Source organism: Oncorhynchus gorbuscha, linkage group LG17, assembly GCF_021184085.1.
Source record: "Oncorhynchus gorbuscha isolate QuinsamMale2020 ecotype Even-year linkage group LG17, OgorEven_v1.0, whole genome shotgun sequence".
Lineage (NCBI taxonomy): Eukaryota > Metazoa > Chordata > Actinopteri > Salmoniformes > Salmonidae > Oncorhynchus > Oncorhynchus gorbuscha.
Window position 1 is genome coordinate 32,347,795 of NC_060189.1, and position 20,300 is coordinate 32,368,094.

Below are 20,300 nucleotides of genomic sequence, written 5' to 3' on the forward strand. Positions count from 1 at the left end.
AATTAAGCTATTCTATTATAATGATGACGAAGAGGGGACATTCATATTGACACATGCATTGTGCAGTCCAATCCTTTTAAATTAGATCTCATTACATCTCAATAGATGACACAGGGGTATATTTAAAGCAGTCATTTGAGCATTCTTACCTGTACAGTGAGCCATTTCAGAAGCACCTTAACCATCAGCATATGAGCAATAGTATCATCAGTGACTTGACGTGCAGAAGTCGAAAGATATTCCACCCCTGCTTATCTTTAACTCCCTCCCTGGTTTGCCCATCCATCTGCCAGTCTGAATGCCCCCCTCAGTAGATATATTTTATTTTCAGGTTGGTTAGGTCTTCGTTTTCCTTACGAGTAAAACAATCATTATTGATGCAGTTTGTCTTGTCTGTATCTGCAGGAGAACATGTTGTATTATGACACTAATTCATTCTTAAAACATGAAGACATTGTCAATAAATGGTGGTCAGATTTAGAACATTTCTAACAATGACCGAATTGCAAAAACTTTGACAAAATATGCTAACCTTTCCAATATTGACATGCAAGAGACATGCAAACACTGGTAGGAATCTTTTTGTTATGTTTGACAGGAGTATTTCTAGTTTTGTAGTGACACACGTTTTGTGGATTTGTCTTCATCCTCCAGAGTTTTTGTCCAATCCATGTAATACTGCAGGAGCCTCTCCAAGCCTGATATTATAGCAAGGTCCTTATCACCATCTTGGCCCTCATTCAAAGTCTCTGAGCGTCTTAGGTTGTAGTCAAGCCACATTAGTATGTGCTTCCCAAACAAGTCCAACAAAGTAGTTCTCACCTGCACTTAGGTGCTTTTGGATATTCTTGTATTCTTTCAAAAATGTTGTCGCTCTGTCAGAGTCCTCTACTGAAGGTGACTGAGACTGTGGTTCTGGTTCATGGAGGTCCAAGTCAGGAATAACAGGTAGGGGTTCTTGTTATTCTTCTTCTCATCCCTTTAGTTCTGATAATTCTTGATAATTAGAACAACTATCTGAAAGGAAATTCTCACCTGAATACAATGTATCATGGTCTACTGTTCTCTCTGACAGAGTAATGACATCATTAGCTTCATAAGTGGGGGAAAGCTGATTGACTGCACGTAAATTATCATAAGCTAATTCGCCCATCATCGGTTTCGCTATCCTGTTGGCCTAATTCCTGTGCTCTCTCCTTCTCAAGACTGATCTTATTATGCAATCCTTTGGTCCTTTTTGAAAGTATTTCATTGCTACTGACTCTTAGATGTGATTACTGTCAGTATCTGATTCCTGTTTTTCTTGTGGCAGATTTTTGTCCTCAATTGCTGTCGTCTGGTCATTCATCATCCTGGATCTATCCTTCAGGATGTTTTCCTCGTCACTGTCTTTTTTTAGATTCATTGACTTCCCGTGGTCATGAATGAAATCTTCCATTGACAAGTTTTCTGTATCTGCCTCCTCAAGGATTGCTGTCTGTCTTTTTTAATTTCCTGTTACTGTCTCAGGGGGAACTAGCTCTGAGCTATCAGGATAACTTTTGATTTTAGCATCATATCTGGAACGGCTGTGTTTCATCATTCTCAAAGACATTGTCTCGCTCAACTTCAACTATTTTCCCTGGTTCTATCCACTCTGTCTCAGTAACTTCAATATTTGAACCCTCTTTCAACTATCTCAGATGCTTTGCCCACTATATTACATTCCCTACCATCATTGACTTTATCAGATAAAAGTTTGTTACTTGTAGTGTCATCATTTAGTATAGTTGAGTCTAACGTTGGGTCATGGGTTATGTTTATCAACCCTACTGTATCTATGGGATCAGCCTCGTGCCACTCCTTGGAATGATCAGAGGAGAGAAATTCTTCTTGATCAACAACTTACATTACATTGGATTTACTTCCCTCATAGTTTAGAAGAGAACGAGTCTTTCAGAGAAACTGAATCTTTGTTGATTTCTTCAACATGAACATTCTTATCTGGTGCCTTGAATGTATTCTCATTCTAGTCCTTACTTATCCACCTCCACACTTGAGGTAATCAAATGATGTCCTTCCTGTCCTGAGACATTTTCAGTGACATGTTCAGCTAGGAATAGATTCAAAATAGATTCAGCTATATCAGCATTATGCAGATAGGGGTCAGGTGTCTGTGCGATTTCCTCCAGCACTGAAGCATCATCAGTAGCTGGCGTGTTTGTCTGATTATCACTGTCCTCTTCTGCCGGGCACTGAGACACTAGAATACTATCCTCTCCTGTCTGATTGGATGAGACCACTTTAATGCCTGTAGTGTCAATGTCCTCCACGTCAGCATGCATTACAGACGTGTCCTTTGATACATCAGGTAGCTCCTCTGTTAATATTTCTGATTTTGTCTGAATAAGAGTAAAATCAGATAGATTTGAAGTCCCTGAGCCTTCTAAAACGTTCCGACCAACTGAGTGATCAGGCTCACCATCATCTAGGCTATTTTCAGAGGTCAGCAGCAGGACTCTCTTGATGGTGATTAGAGACATCTTCATCACTTGAATGCATAAGCCCATTGAGGAGCACAGTTGATTTTCGCACATCCTCATTGTCCAACACAAATTGGTTTGGCTCCACGAGAACTGAAAGGTTGTGGTGACATCATCTAACTCTAATCTACCTGCAGAGTTATGCTCATCATTTTCACTGATCTCAGCGATAGCTGTATCAACTTCAAGATTCAGTATGCCAGTTGTGTTCTTTAATTGAGGGTCGTGGGACAATGAAATATTCTTGCTAGTGTCAAGAGCGTTTTGAATGCCTCCTGTATTTCATTAGCACTCTGAACCTTACCTATAGTGGAGAGAACAAGTATTTGATGCACTGCCGATTTTGCAGGTTTTCCCACTTACAAAGCATGTAGAGGTCTGTCATTTTTATCATAGGTACACTTCAACTGTGAGAGACAGAATCTAAAACAAAAATCCAGAAAATCACATTGTATGATTTTTAAGTAATTAATTAGCATTTTATTGCATGACATAAGTATTTGATACGTCAGAAAAGCTTAACTTAATATTTGGTACAGAAACCTTTGTTTGCAATTACAGAGATCATACGTTTCCTGTAGTTCTTGACCAGGTTTGCACACACTGCAGCAGGGATTTTGGCCCACTCCTCCATACAGACCTTCTCCACATCCTTCAGGTTTCGGGGCTGTCGCTTGGCAATACGGACTTTCAGCTCCCTCCAAAGATGTTCTATTGGGTTCAGGTCTGGAGACTAGGTCTGGCTAGGCCACTCCAGGACCTTGAGATGCTATTAACGGGGCCACTCCTTAGTTTCCCTGGCTGTGTGTTTCTGGTCGTTGTCATGCTGGAAGACCCAGCCACGACCCATCTTCAATGCTCTTACTGAGGGAAGGAGGTTGTTGGCCAAGATCTCGTGATACATGGCCCCATCCATCCTCCCCGCAATACGGTGCAGTCGTCCTGTCCCCTTTGCAGAAAAGCATCCCCGGAGAATGATGTTTCCACCTCCAAGCTTCACGGTTGGGATGGTGTTCTTGGGGTTGTACTCATCCTTCTTCCTCCTCCAAACACAGCGAGTGGAGTTTAGACCAAAAAGCTCAATTTTTGTCTCATCAGACCACATGACCTTCTCCCATTCCTCCTCTGGATCATCCAGATGGCCATTGGCAAACTTCAGACGGGCCTGGACATGCGCTGGCTTGAGCAGGGGGACCTTGCGTGTGCTGCAGGATTTTAATACATGGCGGCCTAGTGTGTTACTAATGGTCTTCTTTGAGACTGTGGTCCCAGCTCTCTTCAGGTCATTGACCAGGTCCTGCCGTGTAGTTCTGGGCTGATCCCTCACCTTCCTCATGATCATTGATGCCTCAAGAGGTGAGATCTTGCATGGAGCCCCAGACCGAGGGTGATTGACCGTCATCTTGAACTTCTTCCATTTTCTAATAATTGCACCAACAGTTGTTGCCTTCTCACCAAGCTGCTTGCCTATTGTCCTGTAGCCCATCCCAGCCTTGTGCAGGTCTACCATTTTATCCCTTATGTCCTTACACAGCTCTCTGGTCTTGGCCATTGTGGAGAGGTTGGAGTCTGTTTGATTGAGTGTGTGGACAGGTGTCTTTTATACAGGTAACGAGTTCAAACAGGTGCAGTTAATACAGGTAATGAGTGGAGAACAGGAAGTCTTCTTAAAGAAAAACTAACCGGTCTGTGAGAGCCGGAATTCTTACTGGTTGGTAGGTGATCAAATACTTATGTCATGCAATAAAATGCTAATTAATTACTTAAAAATCATACAATGTGATTTTCTGGATTTTTGTTTTAGATTCCGTCTCTCACAGTTGAAGTGTACGTACCTATGATAAAAATTACAGACCTCTACATGCTTTGTAAGTAGGAAAACCTGCAGAATCGGCAGTGTATCAAATACTTGTTCTCCCCACTGTATATTTAATGGAGGGGGATGTGGAGCCTCATTGCTGTCATTACCATCATTTTGGGATAGCCATCTGAGGAGTAGCGGAGATCTCTCTATTGGCATCTGCGGTTTTATATCTGTTACCTCATCAATTTGAGCATTTTTATAATCGGTATCTGCCTGAAACAGTGATGCCAGAGTGTCAAACATGGATGAGAACACAGACTGAGACTTCTGACTGAAGGCTGATATCTTTATACTCTTTATCCTTGTCTATAACTATATCCTCCTCCTCTTCATTATCCTGTTCCCCATAAAGGCCTGCAATATTGTTATAGATTCTGCCATACCACCCTGCATCTTCCTCTTTTCTAAATTCACCACCATTTCTTCCTGACGGTCTTTTTGACCGTCGTCATAATCCCCAACAGGTTTTGAGGGGTGTGTGTCTGTTCTCTCTGTCTCCTTACCAGTGTCATCATCTCTGTGGTGCTCTGTTTATTTTATTTGCTCCACTGTAGCATCATGATGAGACTGACTTAAGTCAAGGTCCTGTGGGTCTGTTATATCATTTCATCTGGATCAATGTTTTCCTCTCTGCCTGCTGCTGGTACTCTCTCTTCAACTTTATCCTGATAAGACTGACAAAATATAAGACATCTCCATTGCCAATATTCAACCAGGAGTTAGAAGTTGGGGGTTGCTCTTCCACTTCCTTTCCTCTGGAGCTTTTTCATCAAAACCGAAGGCACTAGTCAGTCCATCTCCAAACCAGATGGACATTTCGGTCTGCTTTGTCTCTTCCTCCAATTGGTTCCCATCAATGTCCAAAGCATGTTTCCTTCTCTTGAAAGACTGTTCTGGGTTGTCATCTTTGGGATCATCAGGGCTTTCCCCACCTAAACCAAGCAATCCAGTTACTGTAGAGTCAATCCACTGAGACCCACCTTGTTCGCTAGGTGCAGGTTTGGTATCCATGGAAAAGTCTTCCATTCTGACCTGATTGGCATTTTTGTTCTTGTTTCATCACTGCCCTGTGACGAATGTTTGGACACAAAGACATCTTTGGAAGTTTTAGATTCTGGAGCATTATTGGTGGTGATCTCTTGAAATTCTGAACCGATATAGACTTCATTGTCCCACTCACTGGAATCATTATCAATTAATGTGCCATACTCATCAATGCAGAAGAAGTCATGTTTCTGGAAGGAACAGAAGAAGAGCTTTAACAGAATGTCTTTAATAGAAAGGTTTAAAGCACCGATTATTCACCCTTTAATTTACATACTTTCAGTACACATATACAGGCCCAAAACGGAAATGCATAGAGCACTGCAAAGATTACCTGTGTGGCTACTTCTTTCTCTGTGATTTGCATACATTTCCTAAATTTTCACAGCATATTTTAGAAAATATCAATAACGTCTATCAATCTGAAATACAGTTTAGCGCACAAACATTATTGCATATTTCACATTCAACAAAATGTAATTGATCGTAATTTTAGTTGTATTGTGGTACTTTTCTGTAAAAATATGGGTTGTAATGAAAAACGCTTACACTTCCTGTACATAGATCATCTCCTTTACCACTGAGTTTGTGGTAAAAAAATATCACATCCCCCTATTTAGAAGTTAAGGAATCTACAGTCCTCTTCCCAATGCTCTAGTGACCCTGACCCGACTCAGAAAGCCTATGAAAAGTCAAATAAGGTCATCAGACGACAGACAACACCATTCTGTATACTTCTGGCCCCTCTTTGGACACTGTGTTAACTAACCTCCAGACGAGCTTCAATGCCATACAACTCTCCTTCCGTGGCCTCCAACTGCTCTTAAATGCAAATAAAACTAAATACATGCTATTCAACCGATCACTGCCCGCACCTGCACGCCCGTCCAGCATCACTACTCTGGATGGTTCTGACTTAGAATACGTGGACAACTACAAATACCTAGGTGTCTGGTTAGACTGTAAACTCTCCTTACAGACTCACATTAAGCATCTCAAATCCAAAATTAAATATAGAATCGGCTTCCTATATCTCAACAAAGCATCCTTCACTCATGCTGCCAAACATACACTCGTAAAACTGACCATCCTACCGATCCTCGACTTCGGTGATGTCATCTATAAAATAGCCTCCAACACTACTCAACAAACTGGATGCAGTCTATCACAGTGCCATCCGTTTTGTCACCAAAGCCTCATACACTACCCAACATTGCGACCTGTACTCTCTCGTTGGTTGGCCCTCGCTTCAAACTCGTCGCAAAACCCAGGGGCTACGGGTTATCTACAAGTCTCTGCTAGGTAAAGCCCCGCATTATCTCAGCTCACTGGTCACCATAGCAGCACCCACTCGTAGCACGTGCTCCAGCAGGTATATCTCACTGGTCACCCCCAAAGCAAATTCCTCCTTTGTTCGTCTTTCCTTCCAGTTCTCTGTTGCCAATGACTGGAACGAACTGAAAAAATGAAGCTGGAGACTCATATCTCCCTCACTACCTTTATTAAGCGCCAGCTGTCAGAGCAGCTCACAGATCACTGCAACTGTACATAGCCCATCTATAAACAGCCCATCTATCTACCTACGTCATCCCTATAGTGTATTTATTTATTTATCTTGCTCCTTTGCACCCAAGTATCTCTACTTGCCCTTTCATCTTCTGCACATCTACCATTCCAGTGTTTAATTGCTATATTGTAATTATTTCACCACCATGGCCTATTTCTTGCCTTATCTCCCTTATCTTACCTCATTTGCACTCACTGTATATTGACTTTTTATTTTCTTTTGTTCTACTGTATTAGTGACTGTTTTGTTTATTCCATGTGTAACTCTGTGTTGTTGTATGTGTCGAATTGCTATGCTTTATCTTGGCCAGGTCGCAGTTGCAAATAAGAACTTGTTCTCAACTTGCCTACCTGGTTAAATAAAGGTTAAATAAAAATAAATAAATAAAAAATCATAGGAATTTTTACTTTACAGGAAGGGATATAAAACATGTATTTGTTATATGAGATACATATTTCTTTCTTCTCTTGTTGTGTACAGTCGTGGCCAAAAGTTTTTGAGAATGACACAAATATACATTTTCACAAAGTCTGCTGCCTCCGTTTGTATGATGGCAATTTGCATATACTCCAGAATGTTATGAAGAGTGATCAGATGAATTGCAATTAATTGCAAAGTCCGTCTTTGCCATGCAAATGAACTGAATCCCCCCGAAATATTTCCACTGCATTTCAGCCCTGCCACAAAAGGACCAGCTGACATCATGTCAGTGATTCTCTCGTTAACACAGGTGTGAGTGTTGACGAGGACAAGGCTGAAGATCACTCTGTCATGCTGATTGAGTTTGAATAACAGACTGGAAGATTCAAAAGGAAAGTGGTGCTTGGAATCATTGTTATTCCTTTGTCAACCATGGTTACCTGCAAGGAAACACGTGCCGTCATCACTGCTTTACACAAAAAGGGCTAAACAGGCAAGGATATTGCTGCCAGTAAGATTGCACCTAAATCAACCATTTATCGGATTATCAAGTACTTCAAGGAGAGCGGTTCAATTGTTGTGAAGAAGGCTTCAGAGCGTCCAAGAAAGTCTAGCAAGCGCCAGGACCGTCTCCTAAAGTTGATTCAGCTGCGGGATCGGGGAACCACCAGTACAGAGCTTGCTCATGAACGGCAGCAGGGAGGTGTGAGTGCATCTGCATGCACAGTGAGGCAAAGACTTTTGGAGGATGGCCTGGTGTCAAGGAGGGCAGCAAAGAAGCCACTTCTCTCCAGGAAAAACATCAGGGACAGACTGATATTCTGCAAAAGGTACAGAGATTGGACTGCTGAGGACTGGGGTAAAGTCATTTTCTCTGATGAATCCCCTTTCCGATTGTTTGGGGCATCCAGAAAACAGCTTGTCCGGAGAAGACAAGGTGAGCGCTACAATCAGTCCTTTGTCCTGCCAACAGTAAAGCATCCTGAGACCATTCATGTGTGGGGTTGCTTCTCAGCCAAGGGAGTGGGCTCACTCACAATTTTGCCTAAGAAAATAGACATGAATAAAGATTGGTACCAACACATCTTCCGAGAGCAACGTCTCCCAATCATCCAGGAACAGTTTGGTGACGAACAATGCCTTTTCCTGAATGATGGAGCACCTTGCCATAAGGTAAAAGTGATAGCTAAGTCACTCGAGGAACAAAACATCGATATTTTGTGTCCAAGGCCAGGAAACTCCCCAGACCTTAATCCCATTGAGATCTTGTGGTCAAGAGGCAGGTGGACAAACAGAAACCCACAAATTCTGACAAACTCCACTGCATTTATTATGCAAGAATGGGCTGCCATTAGTCAGGTTGTGGCCCAGAAGTCAATTAACAGCATGCCGAGGTGGATTGCAGAGGTCTTGAAAAAGAAGGGTCAACACTGCAAATATTGACTCTTTGCATCAACGTCATGTAATTGTCAATAAAAGCCTTTGACACTTATGAAATGCTTGAAATTATACTTCAGTATTCCATAGTAACATCTGACAAAAATATCTAAGACACTGAAGCAGCAAACTTTGTGAAAATTTATATTTGTGTCATTCTCAAAACTTTTGGCCACGGCTGCACTTACTTTCATAATCCCCAAGTTAGAGTTGGAAAAATGCAAATAGTAAATGTCCAAAGGTATATCGTTGAAATAGCCATATTGATGTTGGAAAGTCCAGTAATGTAAAACCTGACTAAAGCAGTCCTTGAGATGAACAGTCAGGTTGCATTGAATTCCATAGTGTCAAATTGACAGTGCCTTCAAGCTGTTGATGTAACATCTCAACAAGTATAGACGTTTCAATAGCTAAATGAGGGATTCAAGATACAATGTAACTGAGGGGTAATGATTAATTTGTAACAAGATACCAATTTAATTGTATTAAGGAGCTGATCATTAAGAAACACAAACAACCAATGATTTTATAACTATCTCCCTTCAAGTGATTTAAACTATTCGTATAGTCATTATGGCGTAGTAGATTTTGTTAGAAAAAAATATGTGGAACATTCTATTTTCGACTTTGACCTGTGGAACTTAGAATGCAAAATACACGTAATATATGCCATTTAGCAGACGCTTTTATCCAAAGCGACTTACAGTCATGTGTGCATACATTCTACGTATGGGTGGTCCCGGGGATCGAACCCACTACCCTGGCGTTACAAGCGCCATGCTCTACCAACTGAGCTACAGAAGGACCACACGTGCAGCATCTTCTTTAAATCTCCATGACAACGGGCGCGTTCTATATGCGTCATGATTGATTCGATAGTCGAACAAGATGGCGACAACGTTTGTTTTGATGTGAGACTTGTGTCGTTATCCAACATAACAACCTTTATAAAGTGGTATTTTAAGAAGTACAATAGTAAGTGCAACGGTCATTGGTTAATTTAACATTGTATCAGTCTGACACTGACCATAAGGTTTGCAGCATCATCATGAAATCTGACGCGGAGGAACTAATGCCAAGGCTTCTGCCTGTGGAAACATGCGGCATTGAAACGGGGGAAGACGTCAATCTTAACGAGCCTCCAAGAAATCCCCAGGAATATTTGAGGCAGGTTCAGTAAGTCCTTCAGCTCTGTCTTTTGATATTTTTTCACGCTTATGATCAGGAAACACGCATTCACGTAAGTAAAAACAACACTGCCTTTCTCATTTTCAGATTAGAGGCGTCTCTCTGTCCAGATGTTGTGGTGGCTAAGATTGATCCAAAGAAATTGAAAAAGAAACAGACAGTGAATGTGTCGGTAAGTTTCACCACACTGTCACAAATTAAATGTAGCCTACGGTCTTGATTTTTCCCAGCCAACGCAGATATGTTTTGGGCTCCCGAGGGGCACTGCGGTCTAAGGCACTGCATCTCAGTGCTAGAGCCGTCACTACAGACACCCTGATTCGAATCCAGGCTGTGTCCCATAGGGAGGTGCACAATTGGCCCAGCATCGTTCAGGGTTGGCCGGTGTAGGACATCATTGTAAATAAGAATTTGTTCTTATCTGACTTGCCTAATAAAATAAGTAAATAAAACATGTATGAAGGGGAGAGAGAGCGAGAGAGTCTGTCTGTATAATTTCCTGTCAAATCTTCTATTTGGTAGCTCATGGGTTGCCAAGCTGCTCCACAAGGATTTTCACCAAGTTTAAAATGGCAGCGAGAGCAAGTCACCAACTTCTCAGAAATAAGACGGGTAACCATAGATTTGACTACCCATTAGAGTTGTTTGTCGCTTTGTTTTGAAGTGACTTATTCTGATAATGTTTTACTACTTGCAGAGTATCAGTAAGCACAGACTACACTGGAGTGGTCAAGCTTTAGATGACAATGTGTTAATGGTAAGTATGAGGATGATTTTTGTTGTTGTTGGAAAAGTGAATTGTAAAATACAGCAACCTTACAGTACGTGTTCTGTATCTAGCCAAAACAGGATGCAGAGGAACAATGGAAAAAGTTCTGCCTGGGTGAAAATGTTTATCTGAACTCTCCTCCAACTGACCATGTTACTGAAGATCCAGGCCTTGATTATGTGAAGGTAACTGTATATAGACCACAGGAACTATTTAAGTGATGCATCTTGCAGGATTTCTGTGTAAAAATGGACATGAATCATGTTTGACATTTACCCACCTGTTTCACCAGGTTGGTTTTCCACCTTTCCTTAGCATAGTGAGCAGGTTAAATCAGGTGAATGTTTTCGCAGCATTGGCATGATACTTACTACACTAATTTCTCATCAATTGATGCTTTCTTTCATTACCTAAATGGCAATACTTGTGTTTGACACTCTCTAAATTATTATTCCCTTCTAGGCCACAGTCTCTGCAGTTTTGGAGTACTTGATAAACTGGTTTGAAGAGAGAGAGTTTGTCCCACAGTTAGTGAGTTCAGTTTCTTTAATATTATCAATACAGAGTTTGTGCCTCTTTTAATGCTTTCGTGGCTAATATGTGCTCAACTTCTCTAGGGAAGATGGCAGTATGCACTGCTGGCTTGCCTTGAGAAACCTCTCCTCCCTGAAGCACATTCTCTAATAAGACAGCTGGCCAGACGGAGTTCTGAAGTGCGGACCAATCTGGTAGGGTGATATAGTGTCTTGTATTAATGTTGAGATGAAAGGTTGCAAACCAACTTCCTTATGGAGAATTAAAATGTAACTACATTAATGTTAGATGCTCAAATGTTTGCATGATAATATTTGATAATGATGAACAGAGTATATTTACAGGAACACCAAGAAGATGAAAGGTTGTCTCCTCTCAACTTGATGATCTGCCTTGTTGCTAGGTAAGTTTATTTGACTTCACAAACTCATAGCCAGGAAACAGTGTCATTTGATTGCTCATGTTTACATTTTTTTTCTTACATAGGTACTTTGATCAAAACGACTTGGCCGATAAGGAGGACTAAACGGGTTGATGAAATCCACGATCAGGCTGGAACTCATCACCCCATGAGCTGAAGCTCTATGAACCCATCACCATGCTCCGATGTAGCATCTGTGGCAATTTGAAGCCTTTAGATAAAGCAACTATTGAGTCTTATGGAGAACATTTGACCCAATAGATTTGGCATTTAGCAAACACTCTTATCCAGAGTGACTTACAGAAGCAATTAGGGTAAAGTACCTTACTTAAGCATATTTTTAACTTAGTCTGCTCAGCATTCAAACCAGTGACTTTTGGTTACTGGTCCAATGCTCTTAACTGCTAAGCTACCTGGTGCAATTAGACAGTTTATTTGTTTCTATTACAGTTTGTGTTCACTTTCTGCTATTGCTGGAGTTAAATAAAATGTTTGCTTTCACAATTGTTGTGGCTTGTGTAACAGTACAGCTTTCTTCCCTCGCCCCAATCTGGGCTTGAACTAGGGACCCTCTGCACGCATCAACAGTCACCCTCCAAGCATCGTTACCTAGCAAAGCAAGGGGAACCACTACTTCAAGGTCTCAAAGAGAGTGATGTCACCGATTGAAACGCTATTAGCACGCACCACCGCTAACTAGCTAGCCATTTCACATCGGTTACACTCACCCCCTTTTCCACAGCAACCAGTGATTCGGGTCAACAGCATCAATGTAACAGTATAGCTTCCGTCCCTCTCCTCGCCCCAAACTGGGCTCGAACCAGGGACCCTCTGCACACATCAACCACAGTCACTAACGGGGCCCTTGCAGGGCAACCACTACTTCAAGGTCTCAGAGTGAGTGAAATCACCGATTAAAACGCTAATAGCGGGCACCACCGCTAACTAGCTAGCCATTTCACATCGGTTACACTTGCATCTCTACAAGCCCACCACTGCTCTGTACCATCAAGGAAAACTATGCCATAAAGACATTGCACATCCTGTTATTCTGAATGAGTGTTTTAGTGACTGTTACCAGATATTTTAGGCTCCACTGTTCTGTGGTGTATCTCTAGGACCAAAACAACCAAATTATTTGTCATTATCAAAATCATTCATTCATCAACAAACTAATGGACATTGTTGACTGGGAAAAGCTTACAATTTATGTCCGTGTGCGTTTAGATTACGAAGTTGCCGATTGGGCTTTTGAGTTGTCAATCAAGATAGTGAAACGCGCTTATCACCCAGTGATGCTTTGCGACGAGCGACCAACACTTAGCTGGCGTGCCCGCGAGGAAAGGCAGTTACTGTAGCTAAGATGGCGGTGGCAGTGGGATCTTTGCAAGCCCAGCTTGAGAAAGCGAAAGAGAGTTTGAAAAATGTAGACGATAATATTCGTAAATTAACTGGTCGGGATCCTAATGAATTGAGGTATGACAAAAGGGCATTTTAAAACTTCAATTGTAGTAACCCTTTCAGCATTCGTTCGTCCTCTAGCTAACTATGCTGAATAGCTAGCAACAAATGCCAATCCCATGACAAAAATGGCATCTCCCATTCTCGTGCATAACCAGCTAGCCGCTTGGTTGCGTGCCTGTGCTGTCGAATGGAATCGGCCGTGTGCTACTTGGCTAGCTAGCTGCAATTACAAATACTTATGCAATTACTATAGTTCGGTAACTAACGTTACTGTTTTTTACTTAGCTAACGTTATGTCCATATATTGTTCAACTGGTAAAGTTAGCAAGTTGGCTAGCTATTCGGTTGTTGCTCGCTAGTGTCCTTTGGCTGGCTCGTTTCGATTCAGACTTCCAGACTACATTTATATTTAAGTCATTTAGCAGACGCTCTTATCCAGAGCGACTTACAAATTGGACTAGTCAGAGTAACTAACGTTACTTGAAGTAACAGTAGTTAGCTATGCCACATTGATTTATTTATCTTTTTTATTCTATACCTCCAACCCTGCCCCCTATGTAACGTTGGCTACGTTTTTCTAAAAACAATGATAGTTATAGCTAGCTCTGGTCATCTATGTTAAATGTAACGGTATGTAATTTCTCTGCTTTTCCTTACAGACCCGGCCAAGTTAGACGGCCAACCATCCCAGGTGTTGGAGGAGGTAGGGGGCGAGGAATCAACTTGTTGAGGTAAAACATATTTCATATTTAGGCTTTATCTCCAACAGTATGTGTGGTGTTTGTAATTCATTGAGCTTTATTTTGTATTTGTCTGCAGGCGTGGACTCTCCGACATCAGCGGTGGACCAGGAGGACCCCCAGTGAAACAGAGGGATATTGAAGGGGCCCTCCTGAGGTAAGAGTAATCTGTAGATCTAGCCCATTTCCAGATGTAGTGGAGATGAGTCCATAGTCATGGGAAGTAGGGGTGTTACAACACCCCCTGAAAAAATCATAATAAAAATGTATATAAAAACAATAGGCCTTCTTGTATTAGGAATCCAGGCTGTAGGGAGTCCCATAGAGCGGCGCACAATTGACCCAGCATGGTCCGGTTTTGGCATTTATAGGCAGTCATTCTTAATAAGAATTTGTTCTTATTACTGACTTGCCTATTTAAATAAAGGTTACATTTAAAAAGTAGTTGTTATTGTTATTATTAATAATAACTGACTGATATAGCAGTCTGCAGCGCAGGGATTTTTCTTTGACAAATGTAATGTTAGTGCGCTGGGCCTTTACTACTGCTGTATTAGTGGATCGATACAGCCATCTGCAGCGTGTGGGAAAATGTTTTTAAATTTTGTTTTATAAATTAGACAAATTTAAAACATTGCGTTGTCAGAACATGTAAATATCCTCTATAAATCACACTGGGTATGCAGGGAGGTTGGTTCAAGTTGTCTTTCAATTGCATAATCTCCTTACTCTGCCTGTCCACTCTGTCTTGAGCTTGCTCTCTCGGTTGCAACAATTGATCAACTGGTACTGGCTCGCAGTGTGTTAGGATGTTTTAGGGATTAATCCAGCAAAATAAAATTGACAGATCTCATACATGTCCTCTAAAGAGATTAAGTCATTTTTGCTTCCCTCATTTTCGAATGCCTGGTTGAGTAGTTAACAAAAATATTCTAAAACCAGTGCAGATCTGATAGTTACCATACATAGGATGGATGCACAGACAAGTGAAACTAACAGACACTGAGGATATTGACAAGGCAGATAGCCAGAGAGAGACTTATCTTCTGCAAGAGCCCAACTTTCACTTAGTAGGCTGTCATTCCTTGTTGCATGATTATTGCAGTCACTTCCATATGGTGTCAATTAATTGGCGGTGGGCACTCCTAAAAAGGTATTGCCCTACACCTGGTGGCATTCAAATGGGTTTTTATTTGATGTGGCCTGTTAATCACACACTTGTGTTGCTCATGTCTTTGTTGTATAGGCTGGCCGGTGACCAGAGAGGGAGGAGAGATTCACGCCATGACAGCGACGCTGAAGATGATGACGATGTCAAAAAGGTAGACCATCATTATACACACTGTCTGACTCTTTTACCTTGATGTTTTAAAATCCAACTCTCCACTTGCCTTTGTCCAAACACAGCCAGTGTTGCAGTCATCAGTAGTAGCTACCTCCAAGGAGCGTACACGTCGAGACCTGATCCAGGATCAGACCATGGATGAGAGGGGAAAACAAAGGTAACATGTCATTGTACATGCTTAGGGACATAATGGTCTTTAGTTTGTGTATCTCCAAGAAATCATGTAAACGTTATTCTTTGTTGTCCTTTTTCCCTATAGGAATCGACGCATGTTTGGCCTGTTGATGGGAACATTACAGAAATTCAAGCAGGAATCTAATGTGGCAACGGATAGGGTAGGAATATTGTTTACTCTTAACACTGGTGAACTAGTACTCTAATACAGTAAATGCATGAGTCACCTTACAGAATTAGCCTTCGAGCTAGCTTGGTGAAAATTATTCTGGCTGTTAGGATATAGTTTGGAATATTTGCTTAATGGGGAAATGGTATGTGTGAATTTATATATATTTTTGATCTATCTCTTCTCAGCAAAAGAAACGCATTGAGATTGAACAAAAATTGGAAGTTCAAGCTGAACAAGAGCGCAAAAAAGTAGAGGGCGAAAGACGAGAGCTCTTTGAGGAGAGGCGTGCCAAGCAGACAGAGCTGAGACTGTTGGAACAGAAAGTGGAGCTTGCTCAGTTGGTAAAGACTTTTCTTGAAAGCAATATTCAACCTCATTGGTTGTGCTGGTGCCAAAAAATAAAATGTTTTAATCTGTAATAACATTGCACTAAGGTGAAATGAAACCTTTGTGTGTGTGACAGTTTTCCCCATATGTAAATGGGACGGTTGAATGCTCATGAACTTTTTTGTATTCTAGCAAGAGGAGTGGAATGTGCACAACACAAAAATTGTCAAGTACATCCGCACAAAGACAAAGCCACCCATCTTCTTTCTGCCTGGGAGGATGTGCTCAGCCACTCAGAAGCTCTTAGATGAGTCTCAGAAAAAAATGAATGGTAAGCAATTGTGCAATTAGCCAAATTATTCTGCCCTCCAACAAGTAGCCATAATACACTTCCTATCCTTGGTGTGGATTGTGGTGTCACTGAATATAAAAAATAAATAAAAAAATCCCTGTTTTCAGTTATGTTTGAGGAGAGACGCGAGGCATTTGCTGAACATCTGAATAAGATGGAGGCTCGGCCTCGGCGCCAGTCTCAGAGGGACACCGCTCTGGGTAAGGACCTGAAGAAAGAAGATCGAGAGGAGGGTAAGCCCACGGGTCAGGTAGTCAAAGTGACAGGTAACAGGTTTGATGTGGAGATGGAGGAGGAAGATGAGGCAACAATAGAGGAGGAAGAGGGGGGTGAGGGTATAAAACGTAAGGAGGACAGAAAGAAAAAGCCAGTAGAGAAAGTCGGGGAGCAGGAGTCTAAGAAGGGGGGGACTAAAGCAGATGAGATGGAGGAGGCTGAGGAAGACAGTCAAGACACTAGAATAGTGGAGTTTAGAGATGTGGGGGAGCAGATGGAGGGTACTGCACTAGTGAGGGAGGCTGAAGGGCAGGCCAGGGATGGGGATCAGAAGATTGAGGATAGTCCAGTGGAGGTAGGTAATGAGAAAGGAGTAGAAGAGCAGCAACCGGTTAAGGCAGAAAAGGAGCCCCTTCACGGTCAGGACCTCACAGCTGTGTCAGACGGCCAGGAGAAGAGCATTGATATGCAACCAAATGAAGATGAAGAGCCACGTACAGAAGTGGCCACACCCCTGCTCTCAGAGTGCAACCCTCGTGTGGAAGTCTCTGATGTAACATCTATGGCTCCTGAGGTTCAGATCCCCCTACTGGAGACTGGAACGGATCCAGAGCCGCTCACAACCGAGCAGAGCCAAGAGGCTGATCAAGGTGCCATAAAGCAGACCATTAATGCCCAGCCTGCCCAGGCCCAGGATGATGCTGCGGCTCCCAAGGAGCTGGCGCCCCCGAGCAAGGAAGCCAGCAGGGGACGTAAGAAGTCAAAGGACAAAAAGGGAGGTGGTGGTGGTAGAAGCAGCAGTAGCTCATCTAGCAGCTCCTCCGGCTCCTCGTCCAGTGGGAGCTCTGGCTCCTCCTCTAGTGGCTCCTCCAGCAGGAGCAGCTCCTCCAGTGGCAGCTCCTCCAGCTCCTCTAGCAGGAGCCGCAGCCGAGGGAGGAAGGACAAGAAACGTAGGAGGAGGCCATCTGAGAGGGACAGGGAGAGAAAGAAGGCAGTAGTTGAGAGGAGCCACAAGTCATCCAAGGGCAGTGGTCGTGAATCCAAAGGTTCCAAAGATAAGGGCTCCAAGTCTGACAGGAAGAGGACCACCTCTGAAGGCAGCCGGTCAGGGAAGAGGTCCTCTCGCGGCGACAGGGATCGCAAGTCAGATAGGAAGGAAAAGAGGCGTTAAAGTTGAGTGAGTTCTGCTGTCATGTCATGCTTAGTTTTGTTTCTACTTTTGATAAATACATTTTCGTAACTGAAAGGTTGTGGATTTCCTTAAATGCAATTCACCAGAAGAGGGACGCTAAAACTGCCTCAGTGTATTTTCTTCGAATAATGTGGGTTTTTAATCATCACGCTTTTTCTCTAGTCACCAGTCAGTTTTGACATTATCTTTGCTGCTCTGGTTTCTGGACTTCTTTTACCTCAATTTTTATTTTATTAGACTTTTCTATTGTCTGCTTTTACTGTAATTGATGCATCAAGTTTACATTTTCTCTCCCATAAATGTCTTTACTTGTTCAAAAGCATAGGAGCAATGAGAATAGGGTGGGTTGCATACTGGGTGTATTCTCTGAATCCAGTGTTGGTGGTAATTGTGCATTTTCAGTTGTATAATGTTGAACACTTGTAACTTACAGCTTTTTGATCCATATAAAGCCAGTCTGACCATGTACAATGTCTAGCTATGCATTGTTGAAGACACTTGTTTTGGAAAGTGATGTTAATATTTTTTTTGTCCAAATGAAACCTAAGCATATTGAATAAAAAAAACATGATTACTTGACTTGTCTGAAATGGTTCCGTGTCAATGCTCCAAGATATTTTTGTACAGTCTGTTTCATTAAATGCCACATGCAAATTAGGATGCTGAACTCCTGACTCCATGTATTTCGGAGTGTCGCTTTAGGATGTTTTTAGATGAATAACTGATGAAACATGTTTCATAGAATTCATGGATAGACCCTCTGACCGACTAGGACTTTATTTTTTACAGTGATATATGAACGTCTGGAACACCATCCTCCAATCTGTAATGTCATTCATTGCCATAGTTCCAGCCTTCATACCGCTTTCTGCCAAGTGACTTGATGGAAGGTAGTCCTATTTGAACATGGTGCAGGCAAAGAGCAATGTGTTTCTCAAATGCTATTGCTTGTTATATTACTTAGATAAAGCGATTTGAATGAGTCCAGTACTAAATGGACAGTTCTAAGTTTGTAGATGACTGACCACCCTCTTCATAACTGGCATAAAAATGGAAATATTAAAACAAGGTTATTGGGTAGTGTGACTGCATACAAATGTAGTTAAACTGTACAAATCACACTGGATGCAAAGGCATTAACAATGTCTCTGAAATGTAAATTCCCAGAAAGTTGATACGTTTAGATTTTATAGATGTTTTGTGCTTTCAGTCCTTCGTTCTAGTTATACCAGAGACACAATACTTGTGAAGTCCACTTGGTGTCAGTAGTGCCTCAGTGAGTTTCTGTTGCTGACTCACTGGTTGCGTTTTCACAGGTAGCCCAATTCAGATTTCTTTCCACTAATTGATCTTTGGAACAATAGGATCGGCTCATGCCAATAACTGGGCAAAAGATAAGAATTGTGATCCCTGTGTAAATGCAGCCATTGAGTACTCGTGGACAAACTGAATGCTGAACTGAATGGTTATAAAAATTAAAAAAACTAACCTTTATTTAACTAGGCAAGTCTGCTCAGAACAAATTCTTATTTGCAATGACGGCCTACCTAGGCCAATTGTGCACCGCCCTATGGGACTACCAATCACGGCCGTATGTGATACAGCCTGGAATCAAACCAGGAACTGTAGTGACGCTTCTTTCAGTGCCTTAGACCGCTGTGCCACACAGCCGTCCACATAATCAATTGCAATGTTGTTCGTTATCTTTTAACTGTATAGAATATTTACTTTTGATTTGGGGTCAGTGCAAGGATAAAGGTTGTTTACTAGGCCTGCTAGTGGATAGTGAGGTCCAGCTGTGTCCCCAAGATCTCCCCCTGAATCGCTGTAGCCAGGCAGATGTTTCCCCTAACCCTTTGCTCTGAGTTGTTCTTGTTGAAACCATATACTGTGTTGCCATGTATGTAATACAATATATCTAAACAAGACTCCTTTAATATAACTCTAACTTTGTTTCTCCTCCATTGCCCACTCATCCCCTTCACGCCGGCTTGTGCATTGGGCAGCAACAAAGGCATTCCATTTTTGTCTGTTTCTGCCCATCTTCTCCACCGTGCCCCAGCTGTTGTTGGACCTCGGTCTTGATTGTTCTCCACCACATTGTCTTGGGCTTCCACCGCTTAGTGCTTTCAAAAAGTATTTGCACCCATTTACTTTATCCACATGTTGTTGTGTTATAGCCTGAATTTAACATGGATTAATTTACAATACCTTATAATGTCAAAGTTGACCATGTTTTTAGACTTTAAAAAAAATTAAAAGCTAAAATGTCTTGAGTCAAAAAGAATTCAACCCCATAGTTATGGCAAGCCTAAATAAGTTCAGGAGTAAAAATGGGATTAAGTCACGTAGGTCTAATAATAGTGTTCAACATGATTTCTGAATGACTACCTCATCTCTGTACCCCTATATACAATGATCTGTAAGGTCACTCATTTGAGCAGTGAATTTCAACCACAGAGTCAACCACAAAGACCAGGGAGGTTTTCCAATGACTCGCAAAGAAGGGTGCCTATTGGTAGATGGGTAAAAAAAAAAACACACATTGAATA

At 41.9% G+C, this 20,300-nt stretch overlaps 2 protein-coding genes across 4 annotated transcripts; both read left to right on the forward strand.

Moving 5' to 3' along the window:
- The first annotated feature begins 9,725 nt into the window (after positions 1 to 9,725).
- Positions 9,726 to 12,267, forward strand: LOC124001854 (gem-associated protein 2-like). 3 transcript variants are annotated; one of them, XM_046308979.1, is made up of 10 exons: positions 9,726 to 10,030; positions 10,130 to 10,214; positions 10,565 to 10,654; positions 10,740 to 10,799; positions 10,883 to 10,996; positions 11,104 to 11,148; positions 11,274 to 11,342; positions 11,429 to 11,539; positions 11,690 to 11,748; positions 11,832 to 12,267. In XM_046308979.1, exons 1-10 carry the CDS (start codon positions 9,903 to 9,905, stop codon positions 11,869 to 11,871), a joined length of 801 nt encoding a protein of 266 aa, XP_046164935.1. In that variant the 5' UTR covers positions 9,726 to 9,902; the 3' UTR covers positions 11,872 to 12,267. The 3 variants fall into 3 exon arrangements, with proteins under 3 accessions (XP_046164935.1, XP_046164936.1, XP_046164937.1); XM_046308980.1 differs by having other exon boundaries at positions 9,726 to 10,021; XM_046308981.1 differs by lacking the exon at positions 11,104 to 11,148.
- An 816-nt stretch (positions 12,268 to 13,083) lies between these two features.
- LOC124002074 (pinin-like) lies at positions 13,084 to 18,327 on the forward strand. The gene is made up of 9 exons (XM_046309330.1): positions 13,084 to 13,242; positions 13,890 to 13,961; positions 14,050 to 14,127; positions 15,217 to 15,292; positions 15,378 to 15,472; positions 15,575 to 15,650; positions 15,847 to 16,002; positions 16,181 to 16,319; positions 16,448 to 18,327. The coding sequence occupies exons 1-9, from the start codon at positions 13,130 to 13,132 to the stop codon at positions 17,725 to 17,727; spliced, it is 2,085 nt and encodes a 694-aa protein (XP_046165286.1). The 5' UTR covers positions 13,084 to 13,129; the 3' UTR covers positions 17,728 to 18,327.
- Positions 18,328 to 20,300: the final 1,973 nt, after the last annotated feature.